This window comes from Eumetopias jubatus, unplaced genomic scaffold (genome assembly GCF_037043125.1).
Source record: "Eumetopias jubatus isolate StellerSeaLion01/CBP00866 unplaced genomic scaffold, mEumJub1_p1.0 scaffold_16, whole genome shotgun sequence".
NCBI lineage: Eukaryota > Metazoa > Chordata > Mammalia > Carnivora > Otariidae > Eumetopias > Eumetopias jubatus.
Genome location: NW_028274822.1, coordinates 17,352,436 through 17,371,106, shown reverse-complemented (window position 1 = coordinate 17,371,106; position 18,671 = coordinate 17,352,436). Strand labels below are relative to the sequence as shown.

The 18,671-nt window shown below is 49.2% G+C and overlaps 1 protein-coding gene across 5 annotated transcripts in view; it reads left to right on the top strand.

Moving 5' to 3' along the window:
- The window catches only part of NEDD4L (NEDD4 like E3 ubiquitin protein ligase), a 331,454-nt gene extending 319,021 nt beyond the window's left edge, over positions 1-12,433 (top strand). For all 5 annotated transcript variants that reach the window (XM_028102915.2, XM_028102916.2, XM_088019632.1 and 2 more), the window contains 5 exons: positions 203-262; positions 1,726-1,833; positions 3,161-3,257; positions 3,877-3,949; positions 7,426-12,433. In XM_028102915.2, the coding sequence (XP_027958716.1) occupies positions 203-262; positions 1,726-1,833; positions 3,161-3,257; positions 3,877-3,949; positions 7,426-7,528 (441 nt within the window). In that variant the 3' untranslated portion in view covers positions 7,529-12,433. The remainder of the gene's footprint in view (positions 1-202; positions 263-1,725; positions 1,834-3,160; positions 3,258-3,876; positions 3,950-7,425) is intronic.
- The last annotated feature ends 6,238 nt before the right edge of the window (positions 12,434-18,671 follow it).

The following is an 18,671-nucleotide window of genomic DNA, read 5'->3' as shown; positions in this document are numbered from 1 at the left end:
AATACCGAACCTTCTAGATTCTCCTCCTTTTCTAAATTTCTACATTGGGACTATGCTGTTTTTACTAGAACTACAGTTAAGGGATACCATCGCTGATCTATAAATCAGCAAAAAAATGTGTTTTTTCCTGGCTGTTTTCTCTGTAAAATTTGTCTCAAGGAAAAAGATATTTAGGGTGACTTTTTTTTTTTTTTTCCTCCAGGGATTCACAGAACTGCTTCCTATTGATTTGATTAAAATTTTTGATGAAAATGAGCTGGAGGTTTGTATTTTGAACATTTCCTTAAAGTTAGATATTCCTAAATGGTATTTTTTTATTCTCTGGCCCATGATGTCCTAGGGAGTAAGCTGGGATGGATTCTACTCTGTCTCTTACGGGGTGCGTTTGTCGATGTTCAAGTAGGGAATAGTGGAAGTAGTCAGCTGTAGATTCCTCACCCAGGAGAGGGTAGTTCTGGGACACACCAGACAAGTAGAGGCCCACCGAGCTGGGTTGGGTTCATGGCCAGGTGCACCAGGTAAGGAAAATTGCTTCTGATAGAGTCATGGTTGGGACAGCCAGTTGGGGTGGCAGCGTGCTGCTCACGAGGTTGGGCTGGCTGAGATCCTGCACCTCCTCCGCACACAGTGATAGTCATGTGACCTTGGCCAGGACGTGAGCAGCAGGGGCTGTGGAACAGATGTCTCTGTGAACTTGACCTGGTTTATATTGCATAAAGAAGAACTTCAGAAGACAACAAGGTAGTAGCAGGAGGCAGTTGATATTGTATTGCTTCAACTTCTTTGTGTTGACCTGGAGGAAAACCAGCGACTTAAAAAGCACAGGGATCTCTCACCCTGTGTTGTGCTGAGAAATAGGAGGAGGAGGCTGTGTCTGGAGAACTTGTCACCCATTTGTCCAGGCCACGTATCTGATGAAGCATGTCTCGCAGACTAGCCTTCTGTTCTTCCTTCTTGAAATAGCAACTTCAAGACAGATGTCGTCAAAATCCTATAGTGTGAGCCCTTTGTTTTATAAGTGGGGAAACAGGTGGGGGCAGCAGTTAAGGACCTTCCGGGTTTACCCAACAAGGTTTGGGCACAGTCAGGCCTAGGATCTATTCTCCGGCTTCTGGTTTGGTTCTCCTTCCATTTTTCTTTGGTGCCTCTGCAGGAATATCATGCTCACTTTTCCCTGAGCACTCCTTCCCTGCTTGGGGGTTAGGTAGCAGGAGCCGCCTCAGACTCCATCGCAGGCCCAGTCACTGCATTCATGCAGGTCTGCATCCATGTACCTCTGGTCAGCGAGCTGGCAGAGAGGTGCTCCGGCTGCCATAAAGCACTGATTCCCCTGGGGTTCGGGAGACATTTCACATCCGGAGACACACAGGGTCTCAGAAGGGCAAACAGCCGGAGTAACGGGCAGCTGTAAAGGGAACGCAAGAAAATCTGAGCCCCGGGCCCACGTTGGAGGCGTGGGCCAGAGACAGACGTGGAGTGGCATTTCCACCACAAAAGGCCATGGCCTGAACACGCGTTGGAACTGGGTCCCCCTCCTTACCTGCCCTGCCTCTGTGAGCGGAAGGGGCAGGAAAGCGATGTCCCCGTCATGCATCTTTAAGAGTTGCCAGCTTACCTGCTTTGCAGACGACAAGATGCTGGCATTGAGAAAAGGCCATTCCTCCATGGGTGATTTATGCAGCGCTCACGTGGGCCCCACTCACATTTACTCAATCTCCCTCCTAGTTGCTGATGTGCGGCCTTGGCGATGTGGATGTGAACGACTGGAGGCAGCATTCTATTTACAAGAATGGCTACTGCCCAAACCACCCTGTCATTCAGTGGTTCTGGAAGGTAAGGCCATGGCTGCCTGGGTGGTCCGGCTCCTCAGGGTCGGTCGGACCCCTGGGGGCAGAAAGCAGCCCTCCCTGCTCTTTTTCCGTAACTCTAGTGGAGAGCTGTCCCTGCCTCGGGTCGATCCTTATCAAAGCACTTTGCCCTTCCTTAACCACCTGAGCAAAGCAGCGCTCCCTGAGAAACCCACAGTAGGATGAAGTAGGTACAGGAGCCCGAACCGGCCCTGCCAGAGTGTGGCCAAGAATGGGAGGCCTCCCAGGGCAAAATGTGCTTTGGGGCTGACTTTTCCAAGATGCCGTTTTTGGTTAAAAAAATCACTTCCCCATTTTATCGGTTAATTCCAACAGACATTTTGATTTTTACATCCTTCAGTCAGAGATGCAAATGAAATGTGATTTACTGTCTTAGGGCCAGTGTTTGCTTTCTCTTAAGCTTAGGAGAGAAGTGAAATAGAAATGAGTTGAGTCCAAGGGAGAGACCGTAAACTGCCTTCTAAAGAACAATTTCAGGGCGCCTGGGTGGCTCATTTGGTTAAGCTTCTGCCTTCGGCTCAGGTCCTGATCTCTGGGTCCTGGGATGGAGCCCTGCATTGGGCTCCCTGCTGACTGGGGAACCTGCTTCTCTCTCTCTCTCTCTCTCTCTCTCTCTCTCTCTCTCTCTCTCAAATAAATAAGACGTTTTTTAAAAAAACAATTCCGGGGGGAAGGGCTGATTGCTTACTTACAAAACTAAGAACTCCTATAACTTGTTTTAATTGCTAAATCTCTATTATAAAGACTATTTCAAGTGCCAGCAGTAGTGGTGAGAGAAAATGTTAAAAGCAGACTCTTCAAAGCCTGGTCCACGTGTCTGCCCAGTTCCTGTCCTGATTCAGATGTGTAGCATGCACAGGGTATTGTAGGGGCCTGTCCTGGCCTCTGTTTTTCTTCTAATAAAACGTTCTCTTTAGAGAATTTGTCTACAGTCTGAAATCTCACACCGTAACCCGGGTTTCCCTGGTGTCGGCGCTTCTCGAACGCTGGATGTCTGTAACTGGCCCGGGGGTGCTGGCACGCTTCACCCACACACACATGAGCTCGGTGCCACCAAAGAGTTTGTATTTCATTTCTTTTGACCTAGTGGCAGAAAAAGAGACATTGTGACCCCTCTCGTTCTCTGAGATGACACAGGCGGTATTCAGGTGCCCGTTAAAAAAAAAAGACTCCATTTTCAGTCACCTGTCTTGGTCTGACGCCGCGGCATTGATAGTGGGGTCCCGCGTGTCTGCGTTAGCGTGTGCCTGATGTCCCACGACGCTCTAACCACCTTCTGCCCCCGTCCCTAGGCTGTGCTGCTCATGGATGCCGAGAAGCGGATCCGGTTACTGCAGTTTGTCACGGGGACGTCCCGAGTACCTATGAACGGCTTCGCCGAACTTTATGGTGAGCGGGGCTCTGTGTGACTCACTGCTCCTCCTGCAACTTGGCAGCCAGGCGTCCGCTGTGGCCCGGCGAGGCTCGGCCCCCCAGGCGCGCGTGTCCCCTGCAGGTCCCATGCGGGATGGGGGGAGGGGCGCTTTCGGGTTTGTACAGAGACCAGTTGGTCTTTTTTGTTTTTCTTGTTTTGTATTGTGGGGTATCTTGAAGGACTCCGTACCTCCAGGAGACAGAATTGCTCCGTGCTTACTGTAGAGATGTTAGAGAGACTCTTTCCGCTCTGTGTAGTAAAGGTCACGCTTCATTCCTCCCCCCGAAAGGAGCTTTATGTGTAAGCTTGCGGGGTTCGGCGGCAAGGCCGTACCTATCTGCACCTCTGCGTGCTCTTCAACGTGGCGCACCTCCAGTCCGAAGTGATGCGTGGTCCGTGCCCCCTGAGGCTGTGCGGGCCCCTTGCTTCTCCCCCGGTAGATCTGCAGTACTGCCCGGGAGCCAGGGAGGGTGTGTGCGGCTCTCGCTGAGCACGCCCGCCCACCTTCTTCCCCTTCCTCCAAGCCCCGCCTTAGCTTTCTTGTCTGCCTGCCTCCACAGTGCTCGGCATTTATTTATTTCTCTTTTTGTCTAGGTTCCAATGGTCCTCAGCTGTTTACAATAGAGCAATGGGGGAGTCCTGAAAAACTGCCCAGAGCTCACACATGGTGAGTGTCAGAAACACACAGTTGTCCATAAATAGGGCTTTAAATACTTAGCTGGGGCTGATGCTGGGCTGGAGGTCACAGAAGGCTATGTTGCCTGCCCACGAAGAGCAGAGTACGAGGGGCCAGTGATGGCGATGAAATGTAAGTTGTAATGCTGATAAAATTCAAATCAGGGTCTGCATGGACCCAGTGTGTTTGTCTCATAAAGGGTTAAACCCCCCCCCCCGCCATGCTGGGGGGAGTTCCTCCTCGAGACCCCATCATTCCTGGAAGCAGAGATTTCACTGTGTATTCACTCGACATGGAAATGACTGTTCTCAAACTCTATAAGACAGATTGGATTTTTATTCTAACCTTAAGTTGGTTTTTATCCCCAGAACATGGGATAAAATTCCCTGGAGAAACTTTGTTTTAAAAGGTCTCTTATGGGGACCCCTGGCTGGTTAGTCCGTTCAGCGTCGGACTCTTGATTCCAGCTTCGGTCATAATCACAGGGTCGTGGGATCGAGCCCTGCATCAGGCTGTGCACTCAGCGGGGGGTCTGCTTGTCCATCTCCCCCTGCTCCTCCTCCCTCTCTCTCAAATGAGTAAATACGAAAAAATAAAAGGCCTCTCATGGCCATCAATAACCCATACGTCTCTGGAGTTGAGCAACAGTACAACTGGCTGGAGGAGCATGAGAGGTGTGACAGAGGGCCCGTCCCCGGGGGTCAGCGACGGAGACCGGTGTGGAGCAAGGCAGCCCTCAGGCGTCCAGGATGCAGGGCAGGAGGAGGGGCCTCCCATGTCTCTGAGAAGTCCCCTAAACCCAGCAGCTCTTGGGGGAGCTCTGACTGATCCAAGCGCCCGTGTTCCTTGGGTTGGTTTCCCCCCCACAGGCTTTTATTTCTTGCTCTCAGAAGCAAGTGGAGGTGGGCCGTCTGGAAAATGGTGAGCCCACGGTCGTCACCTCACTGCTGGAGAGCCCGCTCTGGGCTGCAGGATGCAACTGAACACTCATCGTGGGAAACGCCTCCCCGGCCTCAGAGTACCTAGGAGAGAATTCTCATGAAAGTGTATTTGTGGAAAATTGGCTGTGGGAGGTTCTTTTGATTCCCTCGCCTTGCCAGAGAGGAAGCATTCCCCGTTCATACCATTCACAGGACTCTGAATGGCAGGAATATGGTCCTTGCCCGTCCGACCCTTGAAAGCAAGCTGACCCCACCTAAAAGTGGTGGATCTCCCAAGCAGCGATTGCCATCATTCTCTGCCTTTCTTCTAGAGGGAGAATGTGTTGCTAGTTCGGAGCTTTTATTCCAAACAGTATCTGAGTCAAATGTCATTTTCTGGGTTATGATAGCCTTCGTTTGGGGGGCAGGCAGTACAGAGCTGGGCCCCGGGCCTGCTGGGATTGATTGCACAGCTCCCAAACTCATGGTCTCGTCATGAGAAGGCAGAGTGAGAGCTGAACGGTTGGGCCCAGCCATCTTCTGTGGGCCGGGCACGATCAGATCAGTCTGGTGGCGTCAGGGCGCGCTCGGGGAAGCCTGCCCTGTGATCACGCAGCTCCCAGATTCCCAAAGCGCAGGATTGGGACTCAGCTCTGCCAGAACCAGAATCGACACGCTAACCCTGCACTGAGATCTGCTGTCTCGGTTGATACAGTTCACTTTCTTTGGAGGCTCTTTGAGGAGAACCAAGGAATCGAGTGTCCAGCCCATGTGTCGCTCTGTGCCCCTGTGGACAGATGTCTTACTGTTGAACTTTCCTTCTGTTCCCAAGTCCACATGCTTGGGTCACAACTAAAGCCTAGTGCTGCCCAGATACGGCCTCTGAATTCAGTGGTTCTCAACGTCGGCTGCACATTGGAACCTCCTAGAAAGTTGTTTTTTTTTTTTTTTTTTTAAATACCGATGCCAGGGTCCTGGCCCCAGAGATGTGGACTTCATGGGTGTGGTGTGTAGCCTGAGCTGTGGGATTCTCAGAACTCCCCAGGTGGCTCTGGCAGACAGCTGGAGTTGAAGATCCCTGCCCTTCCCTAGGACGAAGGTCTGCCCACGGGAGGAAAGCAGCCCCGGGGGCTCTTACCGGAGCCTCTGTGCTTCTCTGTGGGTCACAGCATCTTCCTGCCAGTGCTCCCCACAGATGGCTGCCTCCCGCTGAGCAAGGGCGCTGGGCGCAGGCTGGCGGGGGCGCACCCATCCTCCCGGCCCGGCCCCGGGCTGTGCTATCTAAGAGGAACGGGGCTTTGCTGGCTGCTCACAGCAACGGCCACGACCGAACTTCAGCTGCAGATAGGCCTGATTTCTTCCATGTTTTATGAAAAGATAAAATTGGCAGTTAAGCTTCAGAATACAAACCTGACTTAGCAGGAGGGCGAGAACTAGTGTACTTTCCATAAACCTCGCAGAGGTGATTATCCAGTGTCTGAGATGGAAAGGGCTTCATCTCACTGTTCTAGCTAAGATCAGTCCTTGGATATTTAAAATTACACTTTACAAAGAATCACAGAGCCGCCTGCTCTTTGGAGGCGACTAAAACTCACCTCCCGAGGCCCGTACTTCTTCCACGTGAGGAAGTGAAGCCCATGGAGACTACGGAGGCCACTCAGCTGGCTAGTGCCAGGCCCGAGCCAGACCCCTGCCCACCAGCTCATTCACGCTTGGCAAGCGCTTGCTGTGGTCCACACAGGGTCCTAAGCACTTTATGTGCTTGAACTCCTATGATCATCACGGTGATTCTGAGCAGAGGGTCATAGACAAGGGGCAGGTGGTGACAGAACCTGGAGAAGGCACCACCAGGCCCCCTAGGGATCCCTGGCCCTGGACTATGAAGGACCAGTTGCAGTTGACACGAAAGCCACCTTCTGTGACAGGCTCCCGTTAAGTGCAGTCTGCAGAAGTGAGGTTCTGTTTCACATTTGAGAGCATCAAGGAACTGAAAACCCTTTTAGACGTCGCCTTCAGGGTTCCCGGGTTCCCGAGAAATGTGGGGACTTGTTCTGTTCATATTTGGAATCACAGGTGACTATCTGGAAGTTGCTATCCGGGAAAGCACTTGGCGTGGGACCTAGTGTAGAGTAAGTGAGAGCATTCCAAATAGACTCAACCTTGGTTCATCCCAAACATGTAAGTGCTTGGTGTTCAAGGGTCTGAAACTCGGCACACATGTCAGGGACCTTCCCTCTTGGGCCTCCCCCCCACCCCCCGAGCTGGGCCTTTCCCGGCCCCCCGGCTCCACATCTAGCTGTGGTAGAGAGGTTTTGTGGCCTATCAGAAAATTCTCGTCTCTCGTCCATAGGTTATAGAACCTCTTTGGCGTGCACAGTGTCATTGCTGGTATTTATTTTTGATGACTCGGAATTGTTGCTGAAGACTTGCACATCCTCTTGCTCAAATACCAAATGCCTGCTTAGCCCCCCCCCCAACCAGGAAAGTTGTCATGACCACGGGGTAACAAGGATAGCCTTTTATCTGTACTTTCTGTTACTTCTGCAGCTTTAATCGCCTTGACTTACCTCCATATGAGACCTTTGAAGATTTACGAGAGAAGCTTCTCATGGCCGTGGAAAACGCTCAAGGATTTGAGGGGGTGGATTAATCGCCCCCCTGGCCTCGGGGTGGTGGTCGTCCAGCAAGTCCTGCTTGCACTTTTGCATTTGCCTAACAACAGACTTTGCAGAGACCAGGTGGAAGGAGGAGCCGCAGGTGTGGCTCCTGGAGCCGAGCTTTCTCGAGCCTTCGCCCACGACTTGCCCAGGTTCAGATGTGGGAGCCCAGTCCCAGGTCGAGTTCCTGCATTTTCCACCACGAATTATCAACTGGTTGATGTGTACACTAATGACATTTCAGGAGGACTTAATTCTATTTATGTTGTGCCTCTGTAGGCAAAGCCCTTAATAAATATTTTACATACTTTATAATGACAATGAATGGAATTAATCACTCTACAGGTATAGTATTACAACTCATGTTTACTTTTTAAAATGATTTAGATCGATTTTCAGATTTTATTTCATTACAATTAAAGATGTCTCGTGTACTTGGAAAAGTGAGCATATTTTTTTTGTATTTGAATTTCATACCAGGTTTAATGTCAGTGACATTTTTTTTTTATTTTTGAAGTACTTTGAGCACCTCCCCTCTCCCTACTTTATTAGAATTGGAAAACTGATTTTTGTCCAAAAACCTTCTACAAACAAGTACTTTGAGAGCATTTAAACTATAACATTAGGCATAATGATAATTTTCTCCGTATTCAAAATGCAAACAAACTGGATATTACCTTTTTTTTTTTTGTACAAATTTAGCATACTAGCTGCAGGCTGAGAGAATTGTAACATAGCGTGACAAATTCGGTGTTGACTGGAAGGACTCACACCATTATTCCTTAGAAGTAATTACTTGTGCCAGAACACCTGTGGGACAGGGTCGGACTGCACTTTCTCAGAAGAGACATTACCTACCCCTCCCTGATGCTGTACAGGCCTTCTCTCCTCACCGTTTCTTCTTTGCTGTTCGTAGCAGAGACGTTTGAACGATCCTTGGCACCGCTTGATTTGAAACTGTGGAAACCAGAGATCTGTTTCATATCTTATTTGTATGCATTGGCTAATGGTCGCTAAATAACCAGTTCTTTGTTCTAACTGCACCAATTCTGAAGGCACTTTATGTACGACATGGAGGTCCCGTCTGGTTTCGTTGATGTTTTGGTTTTTTACCGTAGACATTCAATGTGGTGATTATTTCCTCTCCCTGCACGCATCTTTCCGGTGCAATATCTGTCAGTTTTGACTCTGGCTGCTGGTGTCTAAAACCTGGCTGTAAAGCTGAGCCTACAGACCCCGTCCTCACCCATCGTTCTGTGATTTCGGGGCGACTACCAAGATTCATTGAATGCACACTTCATCTAACCGGGTTTTGTGCCCTGGGACATGTTGCATGCTTTGCCACTGTGTACTGCCTGAATGGTGTCCGTTCTGTGCTGGACTGAAAAGTGAGCAGGAACTTGCATTTGACCCCCGCGGTCGGTCGGGCCGTTTGGCTGGCGGTGGCGGTGGCGGGGGTGGAGCGTTCCGCGCGCTTGGATTCTTTGCCGCTTGTGAGTGTTCATTGCAGAATTCCGTGGTTTTTTGAGAGGAAGCCTGAGGGCAGCCTGGAAGTTCAGCAGCTCTGTGGTCTTTAACCTGTGTTGTCCTAAACCCTGTCGTGACAGTCGGGGGGCTCTAGAGATTCGATCTCTTGCTGTAGATAAGACAGAAAATCGTGGTTTGGGGGCCTCCCCATTGGTTATGTAAGAAGGAGCTTTTGGTGTAAGAGATTCATTGTTACCCAGCTCTGGGTGGCTTGTGAAAAACCACGAATGTTCGGGGTTATAAGTGAGCCGTCTTAAGAGGTGCAAAGGTCGGAGGTACCGGAGAGAAGGTGGATTTCTACAGAGGTGAGGATTGGCTCCCTTTTCCTATTGATTTAAAAATATCCAATAGTGATCAGAGAACTCAGAGGTTGAATAATTGGAAAAAAACACAATGCTCATTATTTTTCTCTATTTGTGGGTTTGTTTTTTTTTTTCCTCTCTTCAGTCAATATATAACAAATGTCTCATGGCAAAAAACCCCCTTCCTGTGGCCCCTCCTGGTCCAGAGGGCTTTCTTTCTAGGACTCACACCAAAGCCAATGCCTGGACGGATTCTTGAGAGTGATCATGTCGTTATAGGGGAGAAAGCCCATGATTCTAGTTGAAGAACTGGGACTCTGTCATTTTGTAAACCGTGTATTCAAAAAATCAGAATATTCTGTGTAATTGCAAATTAGGCAGTGTTAAAAATTTGAAAGAAAAATCCATCCTAAGATCACTTCCATGCCAGGAGCAGATGGGAATTGTCAAACTATACCCCTGTGAATACTTGAAAGACCGTAATTGTGACTGACCACTCAGTTCATCTACCACTAAATGCTGGGTTCGGTGAAGGCTGAACAGTGCTGGGTTTGGGGTGTGTTTTTTTGTTTGGCTTTTGATCGACATCGGATTCCCTCATCTCAGCAATCCTCAGTGTTTCACTCTTTGTCTAAAATAGTCCTACATCTTGTTTTCTCTAGATGCTGACAACCACTCTCCGACGTCTTCACGACAGAGTCCCAGGGACTGCTGGTCGTTCCCGTCAGCAGGCCCCAGGGAGGCGGGGCGGGGGGGGGCAGGACTGGCTGCCGCCTCTAGTTACCCTCCCCGCTGGCGCTTCTCCTCAGTGCAGGGGCTCTGTACCTTCTGTTCCCTTAGAAATTACCTGGATCTGGCTTTTTTTAGTTGCCTGAAGAAAGTTAACAGTATTACTATGGGTCATTTTGCCACGAGGTTAAGAAGCTAGTTCCAGAGTTAACAACTGCTTTGTGGACATGAGTTATGACGCCTGCCTATAGGTCCTGGGTGTCTCTGTCCCTGTCCCTTGCTGGCCTGCAGGCGAATTTGGAAAGTCTGGATTAGCTTCAGATGGTGTGCTGCTTTTCTGCCGGCTGCCTCTGGAACAGGAAACCATGCGGCGTTTGTCTGTGGTTGTATTCAGCTTTGAAACATTTTCCATTATGTACTTCTCTGTAGCCAGTCCTGAACCAAATCACAAGAATGTTAAGATGCTTCTTTGATTTTTGTTTACAAGGCCCTTTGGTCGAACATCGGATTTTCCCTGTGGTCAGATGGCAGATGCTCTAAAGGGACGGACATAGGTTATTCCTCCCACATGAAGATGCAGCGACAGATTCTGAGAAATGGTTGGCAAAATATTTGAACCACTTTCTACATGTCACAGTGTTAAATAGGCAACATGTACCGTGGCTGTTTGATCTTGCCAGATCCAGACTGGCTCTCTTGAAAGCCAAGTTCATATGCAGCAAATTCCTAGTTGTTGTAACAGTTAACTAATTGTTTAACACTTGACTCTAGCATTTTCTTGTCTTGTGTCTCACCTCTGAACTTTTAAAATCTATAGAGAGCGTAGGTTAATCAATTCTCGAGCCCCCTGCCCGCTGTGCTGGCCCCCCTCTTTTCCTCTTCCTCGGCACCCCCCACCCTTATTGACCGGGAGAGGGCACTTACTGTCTGGTGTCATCTCCTGCCTTGTCAGTAGGGGGCGCAGCTGCGCAGGGTGACTGCCTGTTCTGCTCCCTTCCTGGCTCCCAGGAAATCGAGCACTACCTCTTGTCTCCTTCAGGCTTTGGGGTACATCCTTAGAAGTCACGTCAAAACTGCCAATTTCAGGTCTGAGATGCATTTTTAAGAAATCCTTATAAACTCCACTTTGTACTTTAGATTTTAAAACTGGGAAGACAATGTGATATACTTTGGACCACTTTTTAATTTATCTAAGCCTTAATGAACGGTGTATATACACTTGCATACACACACCCCCACCCCCGAGTGTTTTCAGTGTCAGAAACGATGCTGTGTGTAGCATTAGGACGTGAGCTTGTGTCATGTTTTATTTCAGAAAAGGATAGCTTTCCGTCTTTATGAAATTTTCCAAGAGAACTTCTCGTTAGACATCTCTCCTTGGTGAAAGGTGTTGTGCACAGAGCAACGCATGTTTTAAAATGCATGTTTTCTTGTTCATTGGGCTTATGTTTCTAAGGAGTATCAATAGGAATCTAACAGCATTGGCTACAGACCTCTGTCCTGCATCTCAGCCTCGTGTCAGAGCAGTGAAAGCCTTTCTGATGACCATAACCCTGTGTCCGCAGACATCTGTGTTCCTAGATAAGCCAGTTTGCCCTTTGACTCAGACTGATTTCACCTAGATTGTCACGGTTTCCTTCATGTTAACTTTGCATAACTTTGTTTTTCCTTTACTACTACTTATGTGAGATGTATATACATATATACTTACATACGTATGCTGTCCAAATATATATGTATATATTTGTATAGCATTTTTACACCTTTCTCGAGTAATCTGGTTTCAAAAGGGAGTGAGAGCTTCGTCCTTCTACAGTTTCCTCCAAGCTGTGTCCTGAGATGGCTGACCCTCAGAGCCTGAGAGGGACCCCAGGAAAATGATGCTAATGTGCTGTCATTCCGTAATTCGGGATCTTTTACCAAATGAAACATGAAAAAAACAGTGACTTTTAAGGTGAAAAGAGTTTCAAGCATTCCAAATGAATTCTCAATGTTTCATAACTTTTTATTATAAACCCCCCACCTCCTAATAATACAAAGCCAAGTACTATTTGATACGGTGATTACAAACCAAGCTACCTTGAAATTTTTTAAACACAACTTCTGGATAACGCTCCTTTTCACAATCAGAATGGCTTTAAAATATGGTTGAATTTGATACACACAGGAAAAGTTTTGTTTAAGAACAAATCCTTTTTTGCTTTTCATTTTTCTTGAGAGATCTAAAGAGAAATTGTAGATTGTTTTCCTGACAGCGAAAAAGTAATGTGACAAATGAAGTCGTTGTAAAGAAGTGATACAACTTGTCAAATATTTAATAAAGAATTATGGAAGCTGGAACGTTTTCTACATCGAGTATTATGGGCTGTCTGATTTCAAGCTTCTCCGTTAATGCGTTGTCTTAATTGTTCGGGGGATTTAAATGCCTGCAGATGTAGAGCACTCATTTCCTTAATATCCCTCAGAGCCCCACACCTCTACGACGCCATTGGAGTCTGCCCGAAACACAAGGCTCACACTCACTGGGTTGCACATCTGTTCTTAGCCATCTGTCATCTTGTTATTCAGCTTGGGAATTAATGACTTTATATAATACTTGCATAACTCAAAGGAGTCCATCCCTAGAAAGGCTTACCTCACTTCTGGTTTTTAACCCACCAACCCTCAATTTAATGTGAGTTAAAGAGTCGGTCATATAGTGATCTGAAGGGGTACGTGCACCCCAGTGTTTATAGCAGCAATGTCCACAATAGCCGAACTGTGGAAAGAACCTAGATGTCCATCAACAGATGAATGGATAAAGAAGATGTGGGTGTGGGTGTGTGTGTGTGTGTGTGTGTGTGTGTGTGTGTGTGTGTGTGTATAGGAATATTATGCAGCCATCAAAAAATGAAATCTTGCCATTTGCAATGACATGGATGGAACTAGAGGGTATTATGCTGAGTGAAATAAGTCAATCAGAGAAAGACAAGTATCATATGATCTCGCTGATATGAGGAATTTGAGGAACAGACAGAGGATCATAGGGGAAGGGAGGGAAAAATGAAACAAGATGAAACCAGAGAGGGAGACAAACCATAAGAGACTGTTAATCTCAGGAAACAAACTGAGGATTGCTGGAGTGGTGGGGGGGGGGGAGGGATGGGGTGGCTGGGTGACGGACACTGGGGAGGGTGTGTGCTGTGGTGAGCGCTGTGAATTGTGTGAGACAGACGAATCACAGACCTGTAGCCCTGAAACAAACGATACATCATGTTAATTAAAAAAAAGTCGGTCATGAAGCCCAAAGAGGTTCTCAGAAGAACGATGCTGTCAAAAATCCAGGTCTTGCATCAGTTCCCTGCAGTTTAAACAACTGTAGCCACCTCAAAAATGTTTCCTCTTCAGTACAAAGCCTCCTCTTACTGGCCTTGCCCTGTCCCATCAAGGACAGCCCCTCAGGGACTGCCAGGAGGTAACATGCCTGCAGGGCATAACTGAGTCCTTCCGCAGTTAGCAATAGATGGCGTCTTGCTGGGAAGGTGGTGTGAGCAGCGTGTGAGGTGCTGGTGGGAAGAGCGGCTCCAAACTTGTGTATGTTCCTTCTGAGAGAAAAAGACAAGTGGTGGAGTGAACGGAGGAATATATTACCCCGTACCAGGTACACAGGGGCTAGGTGAAGAAGCTCGTCATCTGCTCTGAAGTCCGTGAGTGAGCTGAGCACCTCGGGCGGGCCAAAGCCCCCAGTCAAACGGCGGCGCCCCGCGTGGGGATCCAAGTTTCTCATTCCCACGGTTTGCTTCTGAGGAGCCATGGTCAAGAGGCCCCAGGACGTGAGCACAAAAGCCACTGGCAGACCCCTCACCCAGGAGAGAACACTTCTCGTAAAGGATGGTAGGTTCCCAGAGAACTCAGGCTGAGGACTCCGTGGGTCTTTAGGGGACTTGAATTGGACCGGAAAACAAATAGATGGTGCGCTGACTTGAGACCCAGTACAGACCCCTTCATTAGTAGATGGCAGGAGGCTGTCACAACCTGGGGGGCACCCACGGGTGGAGCCTGAGAAGGAAGGTTCCCTCTGTGGCAAAAGGTGAACACCCCTGCCCCCCCGTCAGCTTGTCCCCTCCTGCCCAGTGCCTCTGCAGAGCTCCGCAGGAGACCATGTCCACTGAGTGGACTCTACTAGAAGTTTGAGCGGGCCGTTCTTAAAGCTTCTCTTTACTTATCAAGAGCTAAGTGTAGGTGATTCATAGCTTCTACCTTTAGCTTGTGTCATCATTTCAGTCTGGACCAGGCCAAGCAGGCCTGATAATGGCTAACTTCCTAATTCTGGGAACTCTATGGACCGGAAAACAAATAGATGGTGCGTTGACTTAAGACCCAGTACAGGCCCCTTCATTAGTAGATGGCAGGAGGCTGTCACGACCTGGGGGCGCCCGCGGGTGGGGACTGAGTAAGAAGGAAGGTTCTCTCTGTGGAAAAAGGTGAACACCCCCCTCCCCGTCACATTCCTGGGAGTGGGGGGGAGGGGAGAGACTGCAGTTAGGAAGTCTTGTTTTGCTTAGCACAAGTGACTCCATTTTGGACCCGCTGTTTCCTTTTTAATGGAGGTAAAATTCACATACAAGAAGTAAATCTTAAGTGTACATTCACGGAGTTTTGACAAATGCCTGCACCCATGTAACCCAAATTCCCATTGCCCCAGAAAGTTCTTTGTGTCTCCTCCGGGCCCATCTCCACTTTGGTGTCCTCCCCCCGCCCGCCAGCAACTACTGTTCTGAATTTTTTTTTTGCACCATAGATTAGTTTAGCCTGTTTTCGGATTTCACAGAAATGGAACCATGAGATTAGTTACAGTGACTTTTTAAATTCTAGCTGTGTTTACACAGCTAGAATTTAAGTTCAGTGTCTACACTGCCCTGGAGCCATGAAACCCATTAAGTCAATGCGTGAGAAGCCACAGGTCATCACGAATGAAAAAGATCGTCTAATACCCAAATAGTATCCCCCATTTCATATATAACGTGAAAATCTCCACTTTTCAAATATACACAATCACCTTGTAGGATGTTTAAGCCTGTTGTTTACATACAGCGATCATCTTGAACTTCCAGGTTGAAATCCAGGCATGTCTTGCTATGGTCTGTCACCAGTGCCTCAAGATGGAGAGGCTGGCCTGGATCATGCCCCAGTTTCTGGGCCCCCTTCTTCACGAATGCATCCTGAGGAGGGAAGAAAGCAAGGGTTTATCAGGGCAAGTTAATGCTGTAACAAGGAAACCCAAGGGGTGCCTCAATATGATACAGGTTTCTTCCTCATGCATCTGTGTGGGTTCAAGATGACGCTCTGCTCCAGGAGTCCCTCAGGAATCCAGGCACCCTCCCTCACTGCTCCACCGTCCCCTAGGGCAGGGACCTCTGCAGTCCCCAGGCAGAGGCTGAGGGGAACCTGTGGAGAACGGAGGGACGGCCAGGCCCTGAAGAACCAGCCTGTCCTCAGGAACAGCCCCCACCCTAGGCCCTCAAAGGAAGCCACACCGCCTCTCCGCCTGTCGAAGGAGAGAGCTCTCTCCACCCTCAGAAGCAAAGGCATATTTTCCACATACCTTCCGGGGCAACACAAACACTCCTTTGGCCAACAGAGCTGAAGGACCGGAAAGGACCAGAGACTTGAGGGCGGGAGTCTCTGCCCCAAGAGGTATCCGCTGGAGCGCCAGGATGGTGTTATAGTTTTTAAAGAGTTTCTGTTTGATAAAGGATTGTAGATATTAACGTATAACATACTTAATATTACTTGTGGCAGAAAGTTGGGGTTTGGGATTGGTCTTCCCAGTCCTAGTTACTTAGCGCTCTCACAAATTCTAAGGACTCCTCTGCCAGTAGGGGCTTCCCACTCTCTCCCCCACCCTCCCCACCTTCTCTTGCCTTCTTTGCTGTCTATATTGACTTAGAAGATCCTTGCTTGTTCATCAGTTGGGATTATCAGGGGACATGCCCTCCCCAATGCAATGAGTGTTTAAACAAAATTCAGGCCTTTGAACCCTGGACTCCAGTTAAAAAGTAACAGGCTGGCAACTGGATCAATGAGAGACAAATATTAGCTGTGGAGACTGGAGAGCCACAGCATTGGGAAATACCCACTGCTGGTGACATGGAAAGAGCAGTGGTCATACCCGTCTTGAGGGTCTGGGAAACCCAAGGGCCCCAAGGACCTTGGGCCAGTCATTTTCTTGCTCTACGAGGTGAACACTGAAGCCACCAGCCCTTAAGTTAGCTTCCAGAAGTTCCTTTAGTCAGGACGCCTGCAGAATCCTCCTGAAGGGTGTGTCCTCTATTTGTCTCCCCTTCCCAGCCAACCTGCACTCCTGTTAGGCCGCCTCCACAAAAGCTCCGAGCACCTCACTCTGCTACATGCGAAGTGTCCACCAGTCCCCATTGTCCTCCTGCCTGGCGCTCAGGCCATGTGGGGAGTTTGGGCAATGGGACAGCGGTCTCTGCGTGGCCGCTTCTAGCCCTTCGCCAGTCCTCGTCCTTCCCTCGCTGTGAGGTGTTCAGTGCTACAACCCTTGCTTCTTTCTTGAAATGCTCTTTGGTCTCCATGACGTTTCACCTTCCGGATTGTTCTCTCCCTCCCCAGCTACTCCTGCTGGTTTTTCTCCTCCCCTAAACGATGTTCCCCCATAATTTGCTCTTGGTTCTCTCTCTCTCCCCCCACCACCTCATCCACCTCCTCCTCCTCTTTCTGTGGCTTAAAGTCATCACCTCTGGGGGGGGGGGCAATTACAAATCTACCTCTTACCCCCTCCCAGAGCCCTCGACTCTCCTATCCACAGTCTCTACACATCCCAATCTAAACTCACACCACTCTCAAACTTCTTCTCCCTTCTTTCTAAATTTCTGGGAATTGTACCCTGGTTTCTTCCAGGCATCCACATTGGAACTTCATCTTTGTGCTTCCATATGGCTTTGCTCCCCAAGTCCAAAGAGGGACAAAGTCCAGTTTTCCATTCATTCAGCAAACATGCACTGAGCAGCTACCATGTACCACGTACTTGTAGTGGCTAAGAATACAGCAATTACAAATGATTAGCAAAGCAAAAATCCTTTCCATGAGGAAATATCTATTCTACTGGAGGCAAACACATAGGAAACATATACATAAATAAAATGCATGTTACATTAAACGTTGATGAAGCCACGAATGGAAAGCAAGCAGGGGAAGGATTAAGGTAGCGTGTGAGGGTCCACATTTAGACGGGGGTGGGGGGGTGGGGGGTCAAAGTGAAGACCTCACGGGGCTGAGAGAATGAGCTCTGTGGCTACTTGGAGAAGCACACTAGGGGATGGAGTAACAGACACACAAAGGCTCTAAGCAGGATTGGGGAATAAGGTCGAAGCCCTTTTGAATGTGCTAATGTGAGACATCCAAGTGAAGAGGTCAAGTAGAAAGTTGAACACAGAAATTCAGGGAGAGGTCCAGGCTGGAGATACCAATGTAAGTGCCATCAGCATGTCGATGGCATTTAAAACTCCGAGACTGAAAAGGAGGGTCCCAGGATCGTAAGATGAGACTATCAGGATTGGAGTGGCCCAGAAAGCTGGGGGGGGGGTCCCAGAAACAGTAGAGGAGAGCTTATTTTTGAAGGCAGGGAGACCATGGGGGTCAGTTACAGACAGTCCCGACTGTTCAACTTCATGATCTTTCAACCTTACGATGGTGCAAAAGGGGTATGTGTTCAGTAGAAACCCTACTTGGCAGTTGGCGTGTGGATCCTGCCTGGGACCAGTGACATGTGGTGGGACCCCCCTCCGTGACGCTGGGCGGGGGGGCAGCGACCCGGCTCCCCATCAGCCAGCGAGCATGACATGAGGGTCAACGACCGACCCACCGCCAACCATCTGCCCCCCACGCGGTGAGGGAGTCAGCTCCGTACAGGAGACGTCAGCCCCTGATCATGAGGCTCTGTGCGAGGATTGTGCCCAAGTGCAGGCTCAGGTCGGTGTTCGGAGCGCGGGTAAGGGAGGCCCGGCCAAGCTCCGAGGGTCCGTAGCTTAGTGCAGTGAATGTGTTTTTGACTTAATGATAACCTCAACTCCTGCTGGGTTTATCAGGACATAACCCACCGTGAGTAGAGGCAGATCTGTACTACGGTTGGTCTGCAAGATGAAGACTGAGGCATGACCGCAGGGACTGGCCCGGAGGGTGACACTGGTGATCTCGGGGGGGAGGGGCAGAGCGCGGCAGGAACACGCCGACCAGCTCAGGATCTGCACCCCCACCTCCACCTGACTGGCCTCAGAAACTGTCATAACTCCCCAGTTACGACAGGAACCTCCTGACAGTGCACCCCCTTTCCTCCTTGCCCCATTCCCAATCCAGTGCACACACAGCCCAGCTCTACTCACCGCTGTCCCCTGCAGAAATCCTTCAATGGCTGCCAGTGGCCACCGGTGACAATCTCAACTCCTTAGCCAAGCACTCCAAGCCACGGTCAGGCTTCAGACTCACTTCCCCTTCCCGCCCCTGTATTCCCCTTCCCACAGACCATCTGCCCACACACCCCAAGCTTTCCTCCCATCTTGCCTTTGTTCACCCTGTT